This window comes from Betta splendens, chromosome 7, assembly GCF_900634795.4.
Source record: "Betta splendens chromosome 7, fBetSpl5.4, whole genome shotgun sequence".
Taxonomy (NCBI): domain Eukaryota; kingdom Metazoa; phylum Chordata; class Actinopteri; order Anabantiformes; family Osphronemidae; genus Betta; species Betta splendens.
Genome location: NC_040887.2, coordinates 13,939,072 through 13,961,928, shown reverse-complemented (window position 1 = coordinate 13,961,928; position 22,857 = coordinate 13,939,072). Strand labels below are relative to the sequence as shown.

Below are 22,857 nucleotides of genomic sequence, written 5' to 3'. Positions count from 1 at the left end.
TTCTATCGTTTAAAACGTTTGTAGACTCGAGGGGATTGGTGAAAATTATCTGATTACTCTGGCGACTTCACCCTTTTCTTACTTTTCCAATTTCCTTATAAAAAATACATATCTACGAATGCGCAGCGCATCACGTGACGAGTAAAAAGATGCATTTATGTTTCAGACACAAACAAAAAACTAAATAAAAATAGCCCAATGTGACTTATTTCTGTTTGATTACAACCTGTTACTAGAAGGTTGTAACTGTAATAAGCATCAAAGGATACATTCAAATATTTTTTCTTTACACGTTATTGTACATAACGCTGTGCTGAACCAGTGCTAAATGCAAACACGTATAAGCACTATATACATACAAATGCGTCGCATTAATCCTCGGATCCCTCGTTATCGTTTTTCATTTTTTCACAAGATGAATATATAGAATATGAGTTACATATACTACAGGTGTATTAACTAAATCAGTTCGTGTGACTGGTAGAACTGGCTGCAGGCTGCTGGAAACCAGTAAGCTGTCCCTGGTTGCAAAAAAAAAAAAAAAAAAGTTTGTGAAAGTGGCCCTGACGTCACACTCCCACAATGCTTACCGCCCCATAACTCCGCTGCAGCCTGAGGAGAGCCGTACACACTCTCAGGCCCCGAATATAGAAAAATTATTGAAAAAAATCGGAAAAAAATAATAAAACAACTGATCGAGAGGAGAAACGAGCGGGGAGCGGTGGCGTGGGTTCTCCCACAGTGGGATTCTGCTCCGGGATGGAAGGTTACCCGGGATCCATGTGAAATTGACTAATGCGGTGCTGGAAACTTTTTGGTGGGTAAACTGCTCGCTTTTCTCTCCGTAAGACCTCATAATGTGGCTGCACGTCCTGGTGTGTGCATGTGTGGCTTTTAAACGACTTTCTAAACGGATCGGACTCGCTGACACCGATGCGAGCGACACTGGAGTTGTTGTACTTGAACGCGATCGCGCACGAATCGGACTTTGCGTAATTTGGCAGATTTTTCGCGGCAGCTTGGAGCGATCGGTGCAGGCGTTTTAATTTTTAATTACGCGGTCGGCTCGTCGGCGTGTTTTTTTTTTTTTGTGCGTCCTTGCTCGATAGATATGTCGCAAATGCGAAACGGCGAAGTTGTTAAACTCGGTGCACTTTGTCCGGCGGCCCCTCGCTGTTGACGTTTGATGTTCTTTGCAAGTTTTCCGCGATCGGGTGAGTTTTAAGCCGTTTTATTTAAGCAGAATTCATCAAGTGTTGCGCGCCGCTGCAGAGGAGAGGTGAGAGGAGGAACGTCCCGTGCCGTGTGTGTCCGTGTGTTGCTTTGAGAAAACTAGGACAAAAGTTGCTGTCGCGTTGAAGTGTTACATTTCCAAGCGAGGAGCTCGGTGGCTGATAATTCAGGCGTCCCTTGAAACCTTGCAGCCATTGTTGCTGACTCCACGCACATTCGGCCTCTTCACGGGTTATCTACACGGCTTAAGTCATGTTTGTGGCTGATTTGGTGCGTGTATCTCTTGCCTGTATGTGTGTGTGTGTGTGTGTGTTTGCTTTTCCTTGGAAGCGGATAAATAACAACCAAGACCTCACCAGAAAAGGGGGGGGGGGTCATGAATGCGGGGGGTTCAGTTTATGCACTTGTTATTGATAGCTGCCTTGGCTGTAGGCGTCTTCACACATTTGTTATCAATCAGGAAGGTGGAAAGAAGCACAAACAACTGCTGAAGGAGCCAAAACGCACCAATAAACCTGAAAACCGCTGGGACCACTAGAACTTTACAGTGAGCTTATTTCACCGGCCTTATCTGATGTCTGGTTGAACACAAAGTGCATCGCTTGGGAAAAAAAATTCAGTTTTCCTCACAACTGCCATTAAAAGCTGCACACACACACACACACACACACACACACACACACACACACACACACACACACACACACACACACACACACACATCCTGCAGGTGATACACACTCAGATAAAGCGAGAATTCACGGCAGCTACCAGTCATCAGTCGTTTATCGCTACCAGAAGTGAGAAATGACCACAGAGGAAGCTTTTAAATAGTCTGGTGTTTCTCTGAGCGACGATCCAACGTTATTGATCGAGTCGGAGGAAAAACAGCCAATCCTCCTAACCGACAGGCTGGAACTAGAGGTTGTTTGGTGTTTGTGCTGGGGAAAAATGACTTGCAGGCGTGAATGTGTGTCCTGCTGTCGTCCCCTGGTGTGAACCAGTGCCCGGTGTTATAAAGGGGATCATCCACCGCCTGTAACGACTGGTGTCAATCAACGCAGGTTCATTGTGAGCTCAAGGTGCCTGTTATCATTACGTCTCCCAACCGGATGAACGTTGCCCATAAATGGGCTTCCCAGCGGAGCCGGGTTCCCCCTCCGTCGCGTCCCTGCACGCGGCCGCCGCACTTTCTGCTGCAGGATTTCTGCCACCGAGGCCTCCAGCTACACAATAAGGAAATGGAAGTGCGTCTGTCACGAGACAATGCCCTTGTTGCTGCCAGTGGCGCTTGCGAGTCGAGGCGCATGTGTTGACGATGGATCTGCGTCTCCAAAGGATGTCTGTAAAGCACCAGACAACCCAGGAGTTATGTTGCTTATGTAATAATTCATTATAAACTCCTTGTTTACATGCAGGACATCTCTCACATACTTCCTTCTATTTCCAAAACCTCTTTTGCTGTTATTCTTAGCCGCTTCTGCTCTCGCGGGGCTCCGCGCAGCCAGCTTCTTCTCATTAGCCTCCACGCATCGCCTTACATTGCTTCCACCTCCCTGTGGTGGAGGGCAGCGTGCTTCACGTTGGCGACCGACTTAATGCGTTTGCCTGCCAGAGCTCGCACACATGCCATGCTTGTTGGTTGGTAGGTGAGCGCTTGAGCTCGTGGTGCAAGTCCGAGAGAGAGAGAGAGAGAGAGAGAGAGAGCTGGAGTTAGGGCTGAAAATCCCCCACAATTCCTTGCGCCTCTCCGGGCAGCGGTGGCAGTGGCAGCAGAGCCGGCGGTGGTGGCGGCAGCAACAGCAGGCTGATTTCCATGAGAAAAGAGCATCAGTTGGGTTAATGGGAGGGACAGCCCTCCGAGGGGGACAAACGGTAGTTAATAACCAGGGAAGAATCGGAAAAGCTCTGATCCCTTTCTTTGTACTTCTTCACCTTCCAGAGGCGGCGGCGGGATGGGGGGGCGGTTGGCGGTGCGCGGCAGAGGAACAAGGGACGCTGGGTTCACGCTAGAATGAATGTCGTTCCCCTGAAAGGCGGCGAGGAGATCGCACTATTTGTTACGTTCTCAAGACAGCGGGAGGAGAAAGAGCTCAAACGGCCGCTCTTCACGGGGTTCGAACGGTGGCGGTGCCTAGTGTGTGTGTGTGTGTGCACGTGTGTGTGCACGTGCGTGTGTGCACGTGCGTGTAGGTGGACTCACCGTTATGGGTAGTGAGACGTCGGCCGCTCACATCAGACCGTTAATACAACTTTCTTTGGTTCGGTTCTTCGGTTTGTGTGCAGTTTACGGGTACTTTGTAACGTTCAGCTTCTGCTCAGCAAAGAGCTGGGGCGAATCGGCAGATCGGTGGTCGTTTCGCGTCACAAACATGACATTTTCTTTCAAATCTGAAATGAGCCTCACAACATCACTCTTCACGCACCACATAGTAAACGCTGCCCCCCCCCCCCCCCCCACAGGCAGAAGAATGATGCCTTGCTCCGTAACCGCCTGATTGAAAACAGACACGTGAACGCGCAGCGCAGCAGATATTTACAAGGCTAATTAAAGTCAAAACTACACAACCTCCGCGTGCGCCGTTTGCCGAGCGGCTCCGGGGCCGGAGCACATTCTGGCGACGCCGGGCAGAAATAGTACGAGGACGCGAGATGCTTGAACCGCATACTGCCACTTTTCCTGGCGGATCCTTTTCTAGGAAGAGCGCGGCAGCTGTGGCTTTTCAGAACCTCGCTCCATCCATCAACCAGCATCCGTGGTTTACACCACACAACACGCACGCGCACACACCCTCTTTTCCCTCCCCTCCTCCTCCTTTCCATGTATCTTCATTTGTTTCTGTCTCTTTCTTTTTCTTCCCCTTCTCTCATCCATCGCTCTGTGTTTTGCTCTTCATCCATCCTCTTCCACCCTGAGTTTACAGCCCCCAGGCCACTTCCGCCAGCCTGTCTGCAACAGATTTATTAATAGGCTTTTCTCTGTCTGCAGTAAACACAGCATTGGTTTAGGGGGTTGTGTCTCTCAGGCGCTGATCGTGACTGACTTGTGCTTGAGCGCTGACTTGGAACTGGAGGACAGTCTGGTGTGGTCCAGCGATGACCAAGACACAGGGCGACAAACTGAAGTGACCAGTGGTTAGAATGTTTCGAGCTCGAGGCAGAGAGGATGCCGGTGTCACAGAGGTCATTTCAGGTAATTAAGTCCCCGTCGACAAAATGATCTCACGCTTTGATTGAAAGGTTGTTGATGTTCAGGAGCTGTTTCTGCCGTGGAATCGTTGACTAGCTGTATCGGTTCCGGTCCACGTTTCTTTAAAAGTCAACACTGAAAGTTCATTCTTGACCCTGGAGACGCCAGCTGACACTGACACAACGCTCCACCGACCTTTGGCTGTGCCTCAAAGTGTCCCAGGCAGATTTTAGGAGCTGTCGCCACGAGTTGGTTAGAAACAATGACGGTGTAATTATTGCAGTAAAAGCCCCAAGGTTGAAGCGGTGAAGCTGCCATTAAATCTGAACATTACAGATCTTATTTGTGTAGGGGCAAATAGGAGTTTTTCATTGTCACCAAACAAGCTAGGACAGGTGTCGCTAAGTGGGCTAACACGCGTAGCCGTAGGGTAAACGTCCCCACACACGCCCTTAACTCTAATACAGTAGCAGTAGCTGCTAATCGATATTAGCCGCGCGGTACGTCATCGTGTGCAGGTGGCTTTAATGTGTGTTCCAAAGCTCCACAGGCCCGCGGAGCGCGGCCCAAAGCTCCACAGGCCCGCGGAGCGCGGCCCAAAGCTCCAGGATCCACGCTAGCGGGAGGTTTCTGTGTCTTTAAGGACCGTTGGCTTGTTGCCTTAGTAATAATGATCCACTGAGGATCACAGTAGTGCTCGTCGTCTGCCCCGGAGCTGCGGCGCTTTGAGCTAACGCTGGTCCAGGTGCCTGCAGAGCCGACACATGAGCCTCCGCTCCGCCGGCCTGTCGTCAGGCCGGATTGAGTGCTCTCAACAAATACCATAAACCGAGTCCTGACATCACGTTGGGTATCAGAGGGAGCAGGTCTGCTATTTTTAGTTCGATTGAGATCGGGGTCATTTGGTCAGTTTGGCAAATAATACTCCTGGTTTCATCTGGTTCAACTAAATATATCTGTTTGTCTGAGATTTTTTGCTTTTGTCAAGACGTTACTTACATCATTTTAATCTGTTTTAATGACTGTTTTTTTTTTATTTAAAATTCAGAAACTAGAATCTTAATAAACTAGTTTTAATAAATTCAGTGCCAGAACGAGGGTTTTTGCTTAAGTTAGTTAATTGCCTAAGTTAAATTTACTGGTTATTTAATTCTGTCTAACTGAATAATTGACCAGTTTTTTCAGCTTTTAATGTATTTTTACTTTTAGTTTCATGATTTAGCCTGTTTTTTTCGCTTCTTACAAATAGTTTTTAGTAGGTCTTAATTTTTAAATTTTAAAATTATGTCAAAAAAAACTTTTTGTTTATAAATTAGTCCCTTTAAACGAATGCAGCAAGTTTTGAAACATTTTGACTCTGATTAAAATATTGGAGCAATAATATATATAAAATGATGACAGCTCTTTGTGTTTTTGTTCCTTTTAAAAGAGAAAGTGCTGCAGGCCGAAGCCCAAACATATGAAGTTATTGTTTGACATTTTTATTAAATAATAATTATTATTTGTTGTTGATTAATTGAAAAGAGTCCCAGATTAATCGTTAAAGTGAGCACAGCATGTAGCGCTCCGCTTTTTACTTCTTTTCTTGTCAGCTGAAAAACTATTGAATATTTACTTGAGTTTGAGACATTAGGAAATAAAACTGTGATTCTTGCAGCTTTTAAAATAACTTCTAAATATTTACTGACAAATTTACAAACTATTTTAGACTAAACACCTAACACTTTAGTTTCCAGTAACCAATTCAGTAAAAAATAAACATGAGTAATGAAACTTTAATGAAATGATTCCCCCAAGAAGAAGACTTACTGGTGTTTGTGCGTAATAACTAGAGTGAAATCATCAAATCAAAACAGGAACTGTTGTTTTACATAAAACATCTGGACAGATGCGTGTGGTATGAAACCGGGCAGACCCTCAACCGTGATGCTAACCTGTTGTTAAATCTCTTCCCGTAACTGCACGAGTAGATCCAGATTGAGTTGGTTCCTAGGGTCTCCGGCTGTCGGGCAGTTCCTGTTTGGAAGAGACTTGCCAAAAACAACCTGAACCCAGTCCCAAAACTAGAAAAATCCATTTACGCTTCTCAGCTCCCCCCTTATTATTCGTGCACGTGCTGAGCCGCTCTTGGAGCCAGTGGCGTGTGTCACGATCGCTGGTGCGGCGCTGCAGCCCAGGAATGCACCGGTACCGGTGGGTCCGGTGTAACCGCAGAGCGCTGTTGGGACGTGGCCCGTGACTCAGCACGGAGCTATGGTGCAGCAGCGCGGACCCGATCTGTCCCGTCCACTCGGGGAGCCGCGCGTTAGTGACTCAGCAAATGGGCCGAAACGTGACCCGGGCGCGGAGTTAACTCCCGACTCACCGGAGCGCGCTGCAGATTCCTGTGGCGACAGATGATTGCGCTTCCTCCTGATTCATGCCCAGGAGCGAGCGGAGGGCAGCGGCAGCGTGGGCACCATGTCTGATGAGACATCCCCTCTGGGAAGAGGGCCTTTCTAATAACACCGCCACCCGCCCGGCTCCACTATCCAGCGTAGTGACTAAGTGATGCCAAGCAAAACCTCCAGCTTCCGCCGCAGACAAAAGCTCACGCGAGTGGTCAGCGGCTGAAACGCAGATGGAGGCGAGCGAAGGATAAGATGAACCGCTTGGCTGATGAATGGCTGAAACTAGGACGCGTGGAGGAAAAAGACACCTGAAGGTCACATGTGCAGCTCCTCCAGCAGAGCTTGACCCTCATGCATGTCCCATCGGTCAGCCATGTTTTATTTGTGTTTATTATTATCTGTTTGTTTACACACATCGAATCAAAACGTCTAACGAGACGCCTTCAGCTGCTTCGGCTCTGCTTGATCTCATCCTCAGCTGCTTCGCTAGCTCCGTGTCCTGGTCTTACTTTCGTGCATTTCCCTTACGGACCTTCCAGGTAGCGAGCGTCGTGCGTGGCTCCTCACAGTGAAGGACTGTGATGAGCAGGTCGCTGGTCGCGGCCGGTTGAGCTTGAAGTCATTGTCTTCCCGTCTCCAGCTGATCCAGCTTTAGGAAGAGGAGAAGCCCCTTGTTTCATTCATTCATTAGTGATGGTCAGCACTGTGGTGTTACTGGCTGACATGAGGCGAACTGGTTGTTTATAACAGCGCATCCTAATTTATTAAAGGTCAATAAATACTAACAAATATGAATATATAGAGGAAATAATATATTTTCTTTAGTGCAGTAAAAAAGATGGTTACAAAATAAACGTGTTGCACTGATATTTAAGGTTTTATCAGAATCTGATGGATTATGGTCTGTTCTCATTTTCATTTACCTGCTCCGTACCACGACTGACACATTACGCTCTAACTCGCGCCTTCTTCTTCCGATCGCGGCGCATTTCACCATCTCGCCTCTTTTCTCGAGCGTCCTTCTCGCTCTCATTATTTCCTTCAAGTATGCTCCTGTGTCCCATTCTCTCCTCAGTGCTTTGAGCCCCCCCGCACCCCCCGCACCCCCCGCACCCCCCACACCCCCGTCCTCGCGCTCTTCTCCTCCTCTCCGTCTTTGTCTCCCCCCTTCCTTAACCACCACTTACCAAGTTTAACCCCTCACCCACTCAAACGCATTCCATCAGCTCCGTAAACACACGTGGACGCGGACATGTACTGGCGCTCGGAGGGACTTCCTCCTCCCTCTCCTCCTTCTCCTCCTCCCGTCTCTCCATCCATTCTCTCCCCCTCTTTCTCCCTCACCTCTCTCTCTCTCTCTCTCTGGCCTGACAACAACAAGTTGGAAAAATGAAAGTGGGGTGACAACTGCGAGTCCCCGTTCTGCATCCCCTCCAGGGCCAGTGTGAAGTTTTCAGTTTGATTGAAGGCCTCTTTTCTGTGGTGTGCGGTGTGAAAGCTGTCCTAATTGAATGATAAAGTGCCCTGAGATGGAGTCCAGTGAATAGCCAACAATGGCCAGCCTGTGTGTGGTAGAGGGATTTTGGTTCACATCCAGCCTCTGCCTCTCTGCTCCGAGAGGGGGCCTATTATAACACTCTCTGCTGGACTCGGTCACGTGATGCTGCCTTGCTCGCTCACTCGCTGCCCCCCCCCCCAACCTTTCCTGTTCATCCCTCCCTCTCCCTCTCCCCTCTCCCGTGTCCCTCTCGGGCCAATCCGGTCACATCGTCGGCCTCTTCTTCACTCTACTGGTTTGGTTGGATGCTCTCACTTAGCCACTGACTTGCTGTTATTGTCCGTACGTATCTATTCATCTATGAGGATGTCACGCAGCCTTAACAAGTGTGAAAATGTACTGTAATATAAAACAATTAAGTAAAGAACGAAGAAGGCAACAACATCTCTAGTGATTACAGATTTATAGGCAAGGCCACATTTTGCAGATCAATTAAGAAAAGATTCCTGATTATTGATAGTTTAATGAGGCATTTAAAATCATCATGAAAGTGTAAAACATGGACCGACCTCGCACTGAGCAGTTCATCTCCACAGAAAAGAGAAGAAAAGCGCCTCAGAGGCGGAGAGATGCCTCGTGAGGCTGCTCATCTCCCTTCGGCCTCAGCTAGATGGCAGCATGATCACCGAGATGCCGATCGATACCTTTTCTCTGATTCGTAAAGGGTTCGTGTGATATTTAGTGCTACGGCGGCTCGCAGGGGCATTAAAGCGCAGCAGGGGCCGAGGATGTGTGTGTGTGTGTGTGTGTGTGTGTGTGTGTGTGTGTGTGTGTGTGTGTGTGTGTGTGTGTGTGTGTGTGTGTGTGTGTGTGTGCTCCAGAAGCCACGCCGGCCAATCTGCAAACTATTTCTCCCTTTATTTGAAACCTAAACCTTTCTCAGAGGAAGACAGAGCTTCTTACATTCCCCCCACCCGCACGAACACACACACACACACACACACACACACACACACACACACACACACACACACACACACACACACACACACACACACACACATTGGAGTGTTGGAGAGGTAGTGAGGTGGAAGACCACCCTCTGGCATCCAAGTCATTCAAACTAGTGTGTTTTTATCTCTGGGGGCTGGAAGAAAGAAGAAGGAAAGTGCTGCCTTAATGAATAACTCCTGCACACAGGCAGCACAGACTCCCTATCTCTGTCTTTCTTTCTGCTTGTCATTTGTCTTTTAAATTGCTCCGGAGCTCGCATATTAATGAGCTCCTAATAAATTCGCTTCTTCTTCTTTCGTTCTTTTGCTGAATCACCTTCATACTGGCTGAACTTTGTCTCCACTCACATCTGAGACTTTCTCCACAAGTCTGCAGGGTTTCGCTTGTACCGGTTGTTTTCAGTCTTCTGACACTGGTCGGTCAATGTTTTACTGGCCTTCAGGGGTCAGTTTGTTGAGTAGTTGTTACATAACACTGACTGCATCAGACATTCATGTGCAGTTTGTGTAACACCCCCTTTGTTTAAAGTTGAACCTAATTGGTCTAAATTGGCAAAAGACGCATTCAGGTTGGGATTTAGGTCCTAAATAAATGGTGAGTGTTACTAAAAATAATTTTCACCTAAAAAATGATATTTGGACTCAATGACAGGCTGTGGAATTGAATTACTGGTACTGGAAATAGAGGGTTTGTTTGTTAATTAGCTGCTTGGATAATGTTTTTTTTACCAGTGTGTGGTTAAGGTAGCGGCAAATCCCTGGATATTTAGAGAACCAAATCTTTGGAGCCCAAACTATTGAGGGCTGCTGGTTAAGATTCAGTTAAGAATAAGAAAGTTAAGGTTCAGTTTTACAGGACGATTGAAGCCCAAACTGTTCAGGACAGTCCTGATTCTTAACTGTTTTAACACATCACCCGTGAGTAGTGTTTTGGATCACTCAGCCCAGGGCGACTGGGGATAAATGGCAGTAATCTACCTAACACCACTGGTGTTGGCCGTGGACCCCAGCAGCGGCGTCCCTTCACCTCTGACCCGGCCCCAGTAGCTGCTGTTCCGCTCCTGTGAGCTCTGACACCAGACAGGAGGTTCGTGTTTGAGTGAAGTTCTGCTTCTTCGACTCTGTAAATGATTCTGTTAAGCCCGTGAGCCCAGGTCTTTCTCTACGTGCTGCGTAACAGAAACATGTTGTTTTTCCTCTTGTACGCAGTCAAACTGTGAAATACCTCCGCATGTCGGCGGCTGATGTTTTGAACATCTGTGTCATCTGCCCTTTTTTTCTCCTCCTCCTCCTTTCTGTCAGCCGTTTGTTTTCTCTTTTTCTTTTATTGCATATTGCGATTGACCCCCCCCAACACACACACACACACACACACACACACACACACACACACACACACACACACACACACACACACACACGTTCTCATTCGCCTTCTCTACTTCTTGCTTGTGGCACAGCTGTCATTTGCCCGAAGGTGCCTGCAACCTCCGATTCTCTGAACGTGATCGAGTTTCCCAAAAAAAATCCAAGGAATGCAAGTTACCCACTGCCCATTTTTCAAGGCCCTGTTTATGCAAGAATGTTATTTTTACAAGTCTCCACTTCGAACCCCCTCCCCAAACCATCACATACGGACGGAACATCCCTTTAAAAATACGTCCAGAAAACAGATGAAAACAGATGAAACAGATGCAGAGTTGAACGGGGGGCATTCAGCAAACAAGGAACCACACAAAGTGGGAAAGAAAAAAGTAGAAAAAGGCCGCGAGGTCTATTGAAACCTGTAGATTTCTGTAAACAAAAGCCCGTGGAACAATGCCTGTTGTTTTAGGCTGAGCTGACGTTGCCAAACTTAGAGATTGTTTGTTGCTGACCCCATGTGAATCAGAGAGAGCCGGCGGCGGGCGTGCGAAACAAAAGTGCCAAGCTGCAGGATGGAGCGGCTCGGACCGCACGCGTGGCGCTGGCGGCGGCTGCGTGAGCCTGTGTGCGTGTGCTGTGCATCGCTCGCCTGCCGGACCGAGCGCTTTCACGCCAGCGGCCGTTCGCCCGGCGGTGACGCCGCGCCGTTTCAGTGTAATCGCTTCACAGCAAAAATAGGTAATAAATACGAAAGCTGCCTTCTCACTTCACACTATAACCAGAAATAAGTCCCAAATATGTTGATACCTATATTTTGAGGCCATTTATTTATTCCTGCTCAAATATTCAGTCCTGCAGTTCATCATCAGGGTTTCAGCTTCATTCAGGTCTTTACTGGTCAAGTTGAGATCAGGTGTTTAAACAGAAATATCTCATCACCTTCCAGTTCACTGTCTGTTTCTCAGTGGAGCTGCTGATGTCTTTTCCTCATCTGCTCTCTAGCTTTTCTTTCTGCTTGTGCGTTTGCTGTGGTTCGATTTGTTTGGTTTTAGCCGTTACGTCGGAAGCTGTGCCCTTGCTTTGTAACGGAGGGACACATCTGTAGCCTCATCCAGCACATCTGGAATATGGTCGTACCTGCTCATTTAAAAAAAAAACAAGATCTGGCAGATTGTTTCTAACGCTGGACAATCGGACATTTCCTTGAAAGAGTTTTACATTTTGTAGTTCAAAAGAAAAAGGTAATGAAGTTGTTAAAGACATTTAATTGTTAAAGCCCAGATGTTCCCCACATCTCTCTGTGCATCTTCCCTTACTTTTGCATTAGACTAAAGAGTGTCAGATTGATGCAGATCGAGGTAAAAGCTGAGCAACGACACTAGAACGCACGTATGAGCACAAAACGCCTTGGAGAACAAGTGTCAGATCGGCGTCCATATTGTGTATGTAATAGGGCAAATATCGAAGGTTTGTGTGAAGATGTAAGCGAGGAGGCCAGCGGTCGTCAAAGCGTTTGTTGTCGTATAAGTGCTGGATGGAGAGAGAGAGAGAGAGAGAGAGAGAGAGAGAGAGAGAGAGAGAGAGACTGGCGTGACGCCCACTGGCACAGAGCCCACATCTCCGGCTGCTGTGGAGCTCCGTGTCACGGCCAGGACTCCCTGCCAGAAGGGCTTTCCCCAGAATCACCTCTACACACACACACAAACACACACACACACACACACACATGCTGCCCATGTGTTTAGTGTCAACATTTTGATAAAGCTCTGCCAAGCAAACAGCCCGTCGTCCTCTGCTGACGTCGCGACGCGTCCGCTCCTCTCCTGCTCACACATAAGAAGAGACATCGTTTTTTTTAGCTGGTGTTAATATAAACACAAAAATCAAAGTACAGGGTACACGGTTGGAGGTACTTTCTAGTGTTTCAGTTGAGTTTAAGTAAAGTGGCTGTACTACGAGACTTTTCTGTCTGTTACAGTAACTTGCTGGACTATGAATCAAACATCAGCGCAGTCTCGATGCAGTGCAAACAACAGCTTAGATCACTGATTCTGAAAAAGAGAAAGAAAGCTTAAAAGTAAGAAAACATCCGTCTCCCGTTGTCTGAGCTTCCCTGACTAATGAGCTGATGATGATGATGGTGATGATGATGATGATGATAGGTGTTTGGTGAGAGACATTCGGCTAAGAACCAACCACTCTGAATTGTTTTCTTTGCAAATTAGCACAGTGAGAGAAGGAGAGACACCCTGTTGATCTGTGTTTGTGGAGCCAGTTAATTTTCTAATTAGTCTCCGCCAAACCTCAACCATCATTAGGCAGATGTGTGTTACCCAGATGTGTCCCTCAGCCCAACCGCGCCGGGCTGGGAGAAACTCAAGCCTAATAGGGATGAAAACAAGACCATGTGTGTGGGTTGTGCTGCTGATGACACGGCACCAGCGTGACTTTCACCTGGTAGTCGTGGGAGACGCTCTCCGGTGTGTGCCAGCTGTTAGACGCACGCTGAAAGGCCTGAGGCCGCGCTGCTTGTTTGGATAGGCGCCTGCCACATGTGTGCCGTCCGTGTCGACCACAGCGAGATGAAGGAAGGGAAACGACGAGAGAAAAGAGGGAAAGGAGAAGCGGCTGGAGAGCGCAGGCTGATTTCTGTCTGATGGAATTGGCTGTGGGACAGAAGGAGGAGGAGGAGGAGGAGGAAGAGGAGGCCGGTCAAAACAAATGATGAGGACGAGAAGAATGACTTGAATGAAACAAAGGGAAGCTGTTTGCAGGTAGTTTAGGAAGTAATGACTTATGAATGAATTAAATTTTCAGCCTAAACGAGTCTAAACGAATGCAGACAACTTTCCACGTTTGTGTAGAACTGAAACGCTAACTCGGCCATTTAGCCTATTTCTTCAAAAGTCTTTAAAGATGATGAAACCAGACAACATGTGTTTGGGTGAAGCGAGTGGGCGGGTGTTTGTCTTGCACAGAGATGACTGACATTTGATAGCTAGCCTCATGTCTGTCAGCTCCCCAACACCTTTGCTGAAAACCGACAAAGGTCAGGAAGCAGCAAAAACCTGCTGCTCTCATATGCAGATTACTTCCTGATTACCAGAAACCAACCTCAGTTTCTCTGAGCAAGTGCGCGTCAACATGATCATCCACCCGTCCATCACCTTAAGGCTGCGGGTGAAGATGCAGATTTATGGACTTATTTAGCTCCTTGTTTCCTTCCTCCACTGCACGCATGTTGGAAGCACGGGAAGGATTTTGTCTTTAACCAGTTTATATCTGTGTCTGTGTGTGTGGTCTCGCTAGCTGACACATTCCCAGTGTCAAATAGGCAGCATGGACCCCCCCCCCCCCCCCCCCACACACACGTTGACCTCTAGACTGGAATTTCGTCTTGTCTTCTTGTACCTGGAGTAAACAAGGTTTGTAACTAGGCCTTTGTGCATATATTTAATGCACAGACATCCAATAAGTCACAACAGTGTGTGTTTGGGTTTAAAAAAAGGAGACTGGTTGTGTTTAAAAGCAAACGCGCCGCGGCCAGACCGCAGCCTTTCTCCGGCTCTAATCAAGCGCCGCGCTCAGATGATCCAGACGTTGGAGAGCGCGATCACACATTCTGCTGCCTGGTAACATTTTACCAGCATCAGCTTGTTTGCAACTCGCCATTTGTGTGAAACGTCAACATCTCCTCATTAATGTTAATAGAAAACGGAACCTGGTTGCAATTACAGGCGCTGCACAAACATATTTGCGTTGGCAGCCTCGGCTTCGCGGCGGCGTGGCTGCATCGGGCCGCGTTGGGCCCGTTTGTCGGCGCCGCCACGTTGGGTCCTCTTCTCGTGGACGCGCTGTGTTTCTTCAAGCCGCAGGTGAAACACAGTCGTGAAAAAGTGGCAGTTGTGAATGGACATTTTAACAGCGGTGCCGTGCTGAAGGTGCTCCTTAATGACAGTTGGAGGAGCCCTGCCCCCCCCAGACCACAGCCTGGCTATGTTTAGGCAGGGCACCCGGGCCGCGGCGCTAGGTTTATGGCCTCATCCCGGCCGCTGGGACCGACTGAGGCTTTTTGGCGTCGCAGAGCTGTTCGTGGGTGAGGACTCTTCCTCTCGCCCGTCGCCCCTCCTCCACGCGCCGAGCTGCAGTGTGGGTCAGAAAGCGCAGGCCGGGGAGGAACCGAAACCTGTGGGAGGAGGAGGAGGGGAGGTGGGAGGAAGGATGGAGTGGGAGCGAGGGAGGAGGGAGGGAGGGAAGGCTGTTGAAATACGCGGGTTTTGAGCGGTGTTGTTCCTGTAGGCGCCGGTACTGACGGCCGCCTTGTAGTTGGAGGACAAAGCACCTCCACAGGTCGCTTCCAACGTCTGCTAGCGTGTCGTCTCTTTAGTTAACACATTAATTGATTAGTCTCGAGTTTTGGAGACAACAACCTGTTATCCTGTTCTTAGAGATGCTAGTGGAATATTGTGACATCTAAATAGGATTAACAAGTTTTTGATTGATATAAAATATAATCATTACATATTTCCATCCCTGTTGGCAGTAAATCATGATGCTTTCGTCTCTGTTGTCACGACTGTGTCCAGAATCTGAGCTCGTGTCTTTGGTTTGTTAAACTGATGCACCCATTACGTACGGTTGTTCTCATGATCAAATCAATGATTCAGTCTGTAAAACTGAATGAATATTAAGCAGCTTCAACAGATCAAAGAAGCAAATCCTCAAGTGAGTCAAACAGGATGTTTGACACGATTTCTTTATAACTGATAACTGCTTTTTCTCCAACTCTCTAAATGCCTTGAATTCGGTGGAAATGACCTGTGAGTGCGTGGAAGTGATTGTGATTCATGTTAAGTTGTTGGCGCGGCTGCACTGAAGCCTGCAGCTCATTTCTTACGTGCTAATCCGTCCGTGTCACATATTTATATATGTTAATATATTATGGTGCAGCTGTAAGTTGCAGCCTGACAAACACAAAACATGTTTCATCCTCTGTGATATTTGCTGCAAATGGTGTGAGTTTCGCTGCTGTGAGCTTCATCTTCAGCCTTGGCCAGTGTTTAGCAAAGCGTGACCACATGACTGCCCAGCACCGCCCTCGTCTCTGAGGAGCTGCTTGACTGATGCAGACCCCCCTGGCTCCACCACTGCCAACGACGCCCTCCCTCACGTTACCTATAGCCTCCAGCTGCCCGTCCTCCACAGGTCCTTTCACTTAGACGCTGTTGTGTTTAGTCTTAGTTCAATGTATTTCAAATGTGTAAAGAGTCTTATACATAGATGGCATGAATCCTAATCTTAAAAACCACAACCTGCACCAATGAGATGCTAAAAATGATTTTTGATGGATTAATTACTTCCTTGAACCGTGTGTAGTTCAGGCGTTTGTGCAACAGGCTTTCCTCCCTGGAGCCCTTCAACCCGCCCCACCCCCCCTCTCCCCACGAGCGCGGCTGTTGTCACCTAAGCTCCGGACGATGAACGCGCGTTCTATATTTAGTTTGTTCGTATAGCTAAGTCGAGAAGCGGCTGTAGAGGCCGCGTCCGGCCCTGCGGGTCGCCCGTCAGCTCGCTCCGGCCCGGCCCGGCCCGGCCCGGTCGGGCCCTGCACCAGGCCGCCGGCGCCAAAGGCGTTCTGACATTCCCTGAAAGCCTCCTCACATGTTATTGTGTGCGGCTGCGGCCGGCGGTGAATGGGTTAATAGTCAGTCACTCAGCATGCGGGAGCCGTGGCGGGCGGGCAGTCAGGCAGCGCAGAGGCTGACCTCTGACCCCTCAGAAAAGGAATGTGGAAGCTCTTTCATCCAGGACAGAAACCAAAGACACCCAGGCGGTTGGAAAGTGGCGGTTTGATTCTGCTTTCGGTGTTTTTTTTTTTTTATTAGGGGAAGTGAGCAGAGGTTCCAAGCAGCCTTGTGCAGCGTTTGAGGAGTTCCATCCTTTATCATCATTGATTAGCCTGCACAATGTCAGACTAGAATGGATATAATCCTTTTGCACAGAATGGCTTAGAATGGTTCCAATCAGAGAAATGCCAACAATTCAGCAGCAAAACACGTAAATTTACTTTAGGTTGAAAAATCTGCAATTAAATGTTTGATTGAAGCATTAACTCACCAGCAGAACACTGTAGCAGAAACCAAGCCTGTTCCATTTATGTAAAAAATAATCATCCTGCTCCACCGACGTTCTGGATGTGTTTGAACTGGAGCGCTGCTCATAAACCATGGCAGGCAGAAACCAGGCTTGAACCTCACAAGGGTTCAACGAGGAAACGCTAGTTGTTAAATGTTGAGCGTGAGACACGGTGGAAGTCTGTGCTGTTGTTGTTGACGGAACCCGGGTTCAGACTGACGCTGATGGAGTCACAGCACTGATGCAGCACACGAGGAGCCTGCGGCAGCATGTGGGGGAGCCAGAGCTTGTTGACAAATGCTGTTTTACTGGCAGGTGGAAATCCAATAACCACACGTCTGATTGAGAAAAGATCAGGGACCTACTTCATGATGCGTCTGTAGAAGAATTTTGGTTCATATTTATCAGTGTGTGTCTATTGTTAGAATTAATGCCTGCCAGTCTACGTCCAGTGGAGTCAAACCTCTATTATAATGTTGCTGTCTTCCTGCTGCCTGGTTTATAACAAATCAATTTCAGTGTGGATTAAACATGTCTCACTCGCAAACATTTTTCTTTCAAAGTAATAACTTATATTTGATGAAATCAAAGCCTGAGGCACTTGTCAAATGTCCATAATGTGAATTTGTTGGATTTGGTGGATTTGATGACAACACACTGCAGTCAGATACAGTAATGTGAATGTTATTGTTCCTGTGCACGTGGTGAAACAGGTCCAACTTCAAGCTGTTTGTCTCTGTCAGCAGAAAGCAGTAATTGCCCTGAAAACACAAGGTGTAAAAATCTAGTAAAATAGCCTTGAAATCAAAACACAGAAGCTCTTTGAGATGATGCGCTCGCCTCTCCTCACGTTTCCTTCTTTAACCTGAAGGCGTTGCTGGCCTGCGTGTGTATCTGTGTGTATCTGCCTGTGCGTGTGTGTGATCTCGTCGTTCCGGGTTCGGGTTCGGGTTCGGCCGCGGCGCTCGGCGTGACCGGCTCTCTGGATGCGGCCTGGTGTGAGTGTGAGTGGAGGCAGCAGCAGAGCGACGCGGCATGGTTCGGGCCAGGAATGCGCCGCGTGGGAAGGCTGTACAATGGAGCCCGGCTCCCCGAGGGTGGTCAATGGGACGGGTGTCACCCCCCCGCACCCCCCCCCCCCCGCTGGGTGACGACCACCACACAACGCTACAGCTGTCAGGTCCTCTTAAGCACCACTGTAAACACACACACATTATGGGAACACACACACACTCGCGCACACACACACAGGCATGCGTGCACTAACGTGTGTGTGCGTCCTGTGTGGAAGAAATCACATAACCACACAACTCACGGTTTTACATGTTCAGAATGAGCCGCGTGTGCAAATAAGCGCGTGTTCGCCGGCGCTGGGAGCGGCGTGGCCGCGTCGGGCGGGGGTCACGGGGGTGAGCGAGGGTAAATAAGAAGCCCGCGGGGAGAGAGGGTTCAGCCGGTCTCGCGGGGGACACGGGTCCGTGTGATTTGGGCTTTGTGTCAGTGAACGGGCGGATCTTTATCGGCGTTGGAGCCACTTTTGTGGCCTTTTCGGCCCCGTTTGCGGTTCGCCCTGTCGCTGTCGGAGCAACAGGTTGTGCTGATTGTAGGAAGTCGGGGTTTGTGGACGTAAACACTGCCCACAACCCACTCTCCAGCCTGCGGTTGTGTGTATGTTTCTGTGTTTTCCCAAGGATTACAGGAGCCTTCACCCAGTTTCATAACAAGTGCATACACGCACGCACACAACAAAGGGGTCTTTGTGCACCGCGCTGTCATCTGGAGACGTGCGCGATGACGGATAAGACAGAGTAATTACATTCTGTCTTCATGTGCTATGATTAGTCGGCTTCTTCTCCTTCTTCTTCTCTGTGCTTGTGTTAAACCTCGGTAGCGTCCGTCAGGCTTGTCGTTCAGCTCCCCCTAGCGAGCTCACAGGAAGCGTGTCTCCAAAGGGAAATGAGCATGTGACCTATTGTGACTGAAGTCAGTCAGGTTTAATCATGAGCTGTCGAGTTCATGCACTTTTATTTATTTATTTATTAATTATATTTTTTCAAAAAGAGTCTCATGTTTGTCCTGTTCCTTCTCATCGTCGCAGGACAGTGAAGATGCACGGCAGTATTTCCCGCTCGCCACCAACCGTCGCTGTTGGGACCGGGTGAGGCGGCGAGGACGTAACCCCAGATAAAACGGACACGCGAGTCTCACAGGTTAGAGTTTACCTGTTGGTGTTATTTGACTGTTTTAGGAAAACGCGGCTCAAATCGGAACTCTTCTCTTCCACAGCAGAGTTCAGCTTACGTTGACATTACCTCCGGGTCGCCGGCCAGTTCCCTGCGCCGGGTCGGCTGCTTTCCCCGCCTACTCCCCACAACTTCCCGCGTCGGGCCTGCGAGGCAGGGGGGCCGCCGGTGACTTTTGATGGCGGCGGCACTCTAGGGCTGCCATGGCAGCTGCTGCCGCTGATGCCTCACACCGTATTACCGCACTGACGCCGGAGGAAGAGGGACGACGGAGCGCCGCCAAGCTGTTTGGGAGAGCCGCCCCGCTGCCACGGACAGAGAGAGAGCGAGAGAGGGGAAAAGACAGAGAGAGGGAGCGGGACGACGAGAGGGAGGAGGTCGGGAGAGCGAGTGGGAGCGAGTGTTTGGTGTGCGGGGCCCTGTTCGCCTCGCCGGAGAAGCTCCAGCTCCACGCGCTGAGTCACGCCCGGGAGAAACCCTTCCACTGCTCGCAGCCGCACTGTCCCAAGGCCTTCAGCTCCAAATACAAACTCTTCAGGTACCCGAGGTGCCCTCAGGCGTAGAGGAGTAGAACCTCCAGGCTGTGTGTAAAGCGCCTCTGTTCATAACGTCTCGTCTCTTACAGGCATATGGCCACACACTCTCCGCAGAAGACGCACCAGTGCTCATTCTGTGAGAAAATGTTCCATCGCAAGGACCACCTGAAGAACCACTTGCAGACCCATGACCCCAACAAGGAGGCCTTCAAGTGCGAGGAGTGCGGCAAGCACTACAACACCAAGCTGGGATATAAGCGCCATGTGGCCATGCACGCCGCCACGGCCGGCGACCTCACCTGCAAAGTGTGCATGCAGAGTTACGAGAGCACGCCGGTTCTCCTGGAGCACCTCAAGAGCCACTCCGGGAAGTCCTCGGGCGGCGCCAAGGAGAAGAAGCACCCGTGCGACCACTGCGACCGGCGCTTCTACACGCGGAAGGACGTGCGCCGGCACATGGTGGTGCACACGGGCCGGAAGGACTTCCTGTGCCAGTACTGCGCCCAGCGCTTCGGCAGGAAGGACCACCTGACGCGCCACGTGAAGAAGAGCCACTCGCAGGAGCTGCTCAAGATCAAGACGGAGCCGTCGGACATGCTGGGTCTCCTGGCTTCAGGGTCGCCGCCGTGCTCTGTGAAGGAGGAGCTCAGCCCCATGATGTGCGGCATGGGTCCCAACAAAGACCCCATGATGGGGAAGCCCTTCCCCAGCGGGGCGCCCTTCCCGATGGGCATGTACAACCCCCACCATCTCCAGGCCATGTCTAATACGGGCGTGGGCCACCCACACCCGTCCCTCATGCCCAGCCCCTTGTCTGCGGCTATGGGCATGGGTTGTCACATGGAATCCACGGGATCTCTTCACCCACACTCCCATCACCACCACCATCACCACCACCACCACCACCACCACCATTCCCCTCCTCTGCCCCACCACCACCACCACCAGGCTCCGGCTCCCCAGCAGCAGCACCAGCCCCAGCCGGCCCCTAAATACCAGCTAGGATCTACCTCATACCTGCTGGACAAGCCCTTGAAAGTGGAGATGGAGAGCTTCCTCATGGATCTGCAGAGTGGCTTGCCAGGGCCGGTTCCCTCTGCAGACCCCCACGCTGCTGCCTCGCCCCCCAAGGACGGACTGGAGCCCACCTCGGGCCTGACAGATGAGCTCTGCGGGGATCCTCTGCTGTCCAAGAGCCCTGCAGTCATTGCTGAGTCTCTGTGTGCTGCTAACATGGACATTTCCCACCTGCTAGGGTTCCTGCCCCTCAACCTGCCTCCCTACAGCACCCCCATGAGCACGGGAGGGCTGGTCATGGGCTACACCTCATCTACGACCTCCTCCTCTTCCTCCTCTTCCTCATCTCTGCACGCTGCCGAGCCCCACGCCGCAGCAGTGGCGGCGGCGGCGGCAGCGGCGTCTGTCACCACGACACCTCTTACCTCTTTGCAACCTCAACCTCAGGAGCAGCAGAGCTCCAGCGGGGGTCTGGGCCTAGGGCCCCTACACCCCCTCCCACCAGTGTTCAGCTCCAGCCTTAGTACCACCACACTGCCTCGATTCCACCAGGCTTTCCAGTGAGAGGGCAAGCTCTGGGCCCACCCGTGCCAAGATGGCCGCCGAGCCGGGTTTGACTCAGCCTGGCGTGGATACGTTGGGCTGTGCCTCTTTACTGGACCTGGTTTAAGTGTTTGAGTAATTAGAATAAACCAATACACAAATGAACGTTACATGCCTTAAATGAAAGTGCACAAAAGCTTTTGATTGAGCCTTAAAAGGGAGAAAAACCCCTTTGAGCAAAAAGGAAAAGGTGAGAAAAGAAGTTGAAGCAGTGGCTTTTATTTGGGTGTTCCCCTTTTCTATAGCTATAATGACGTATTAACCTTTTTATCATTTACTTCCCCCTTTACCCTCCATTCTCTATTTAGTAGTATAGGGAGCAGCATCAGTAGGCCAAAAGGCGTGGTACTGCACACTTTATAATGTAATAATATTAAAAAAAGCAAAGATCATTTTAGTGAAGATTGTCTGTCTTGTTGTGACCCAGAAAAAAATAGTTTGAAGTGGATATTTTGTTTTACTTTATATTTTTTTTCCAAGCGTAAGAACGTGGTAGAACGTGTCTCATCTCCAGTTTTGAACCACCCGCCCCGACGAACTGCCACTGTTAGTACGGAGAGGAGCGAGATCAGCGAAGGAACGAAGAGAGAGACACCAGAGCCCCCAGCGGCGACCGCTGCCTTTAAAAAGTGCTCCTCACACCCCGTAGATGAACCCGTGAGTCCGACGGCAGCTGATCACCGGTCAGTCTGAGCCGGAAACAGGCCATGACGTCACGGTAGATGGAGTCTTCTGCTCGATTACAAGTCCCAGTCTCGCGCACAGGCCAACACACACGCAAAAGAAAGGAATCTGAAATGAAAACGTGTGCGTGAGAGTCGGTTGGAAACTAAATAATGACATGCTGGCTTTTAAACCCTTTCCTCAAGAGAAGCACTTTTTTAGCAGAAGGCACTTCACCTTTGGGAGTGGAAACCTCTCGTCTCCTTCCTCGTGACTTATAGAGTTTCACTGCCCGAGACAGAGGCTTTCTCCCCCGAACCGAGTCCACCTCTTCCTCTTTTATCCTACGTTTTATTTTCACGAGGACTTTCTTTCCTTCACCCGTCTTATCTCTGAAACCTTCCATGATAATCGCACACTGCAGCTGTTCGGCGGCTGCCCGACGTACGTACCTGAATTTAAGATTACTGGGCCAGAAAAGGCGCATCTTGGTGCAGCCTGTTAAGAAACACAGCGATGCCTCATCATGGTAATGATGAACCCTGACATATGTGAATGGCAACAAAAAAAAAAAAAAAGTCAAGAAGTACAGTGACAGATGAGGAAAAATGTGTTAAAGAATGTTATTGCAGTGTACGAAATATCTCAAAATGAATATTATAATTGCTTTTATCTCAGTAAGGTGTACTTTAGGTAGACGTATTAAAATTAAGCAATGGTGTTTTTGATGTCTGGCAGGTTTACATTTGTGTGTATCTTGCATTTTTTTTTTCTTTGGTGAAACAAACAGATGAAGTATTAGCTTTTCCCCTTGAGCTTTCTCTGTCACATCCACTCTGTCTCATCTCACCGTGCTGGAGCTAGTGCAGCAGGTTGGGACGTGTGGATGGGAAATAGCTATAGATGGCTGTTAGTGGCTTACTAATAGGATTGAATCTAGGTAGACGTGTCATAGGAATGCTGGCTTGGAC

The 22,857-nt window shown here is 49.4% G+C and overlaps 1 protein-coding gene across 5 annotated transcripts; it reads left to right on the top strand.

Moving 5' to 3' along the window:
• Positions 1-304: 304 nt before the first annotated feature.
• On the top strand, positions 305-22,477 carry plagl2 (pleiomorphic adenoma gene-like 2). Of its 5 annotated transcripts, none has more exons than XM_029156639.3 (4): positions 305-817; positions 18,923-19,034; positions 19,114-19,605; positions 19,693-22,477. In XM_029156639.3, the coding sequence occupies exons 3-4, from the start codon at positions 19,271-19,273 to the stop codon at positions 21,182-21,184; spliced, it is 1,827 nt and encodes a 608-aa protein (XP_029012472.1). In that variant the 5' UTR covers positions 305-817; positions 18,923-19,034; positions 19,114-19,270; the 3' UTR covers positions 21,185-22,477. The 5 variants fall into 5 exon arrangements, with proteins under 5 accessions (XP_029012472.1, XP_029012467.1, XP_029012468.1 ...); XM_029156634.3 differs by having other exon boundaries at positions 19,111-19,605; XM_029156635.3 differs by lacking the exon at positions 305-817 and adding an exon at positions 837-1,214 and having other exon boundaries at positions 19,111-19,605.
• The last annotated feature ends 380 nt before the right edge of the window (positions 22,478-22,857 follow it).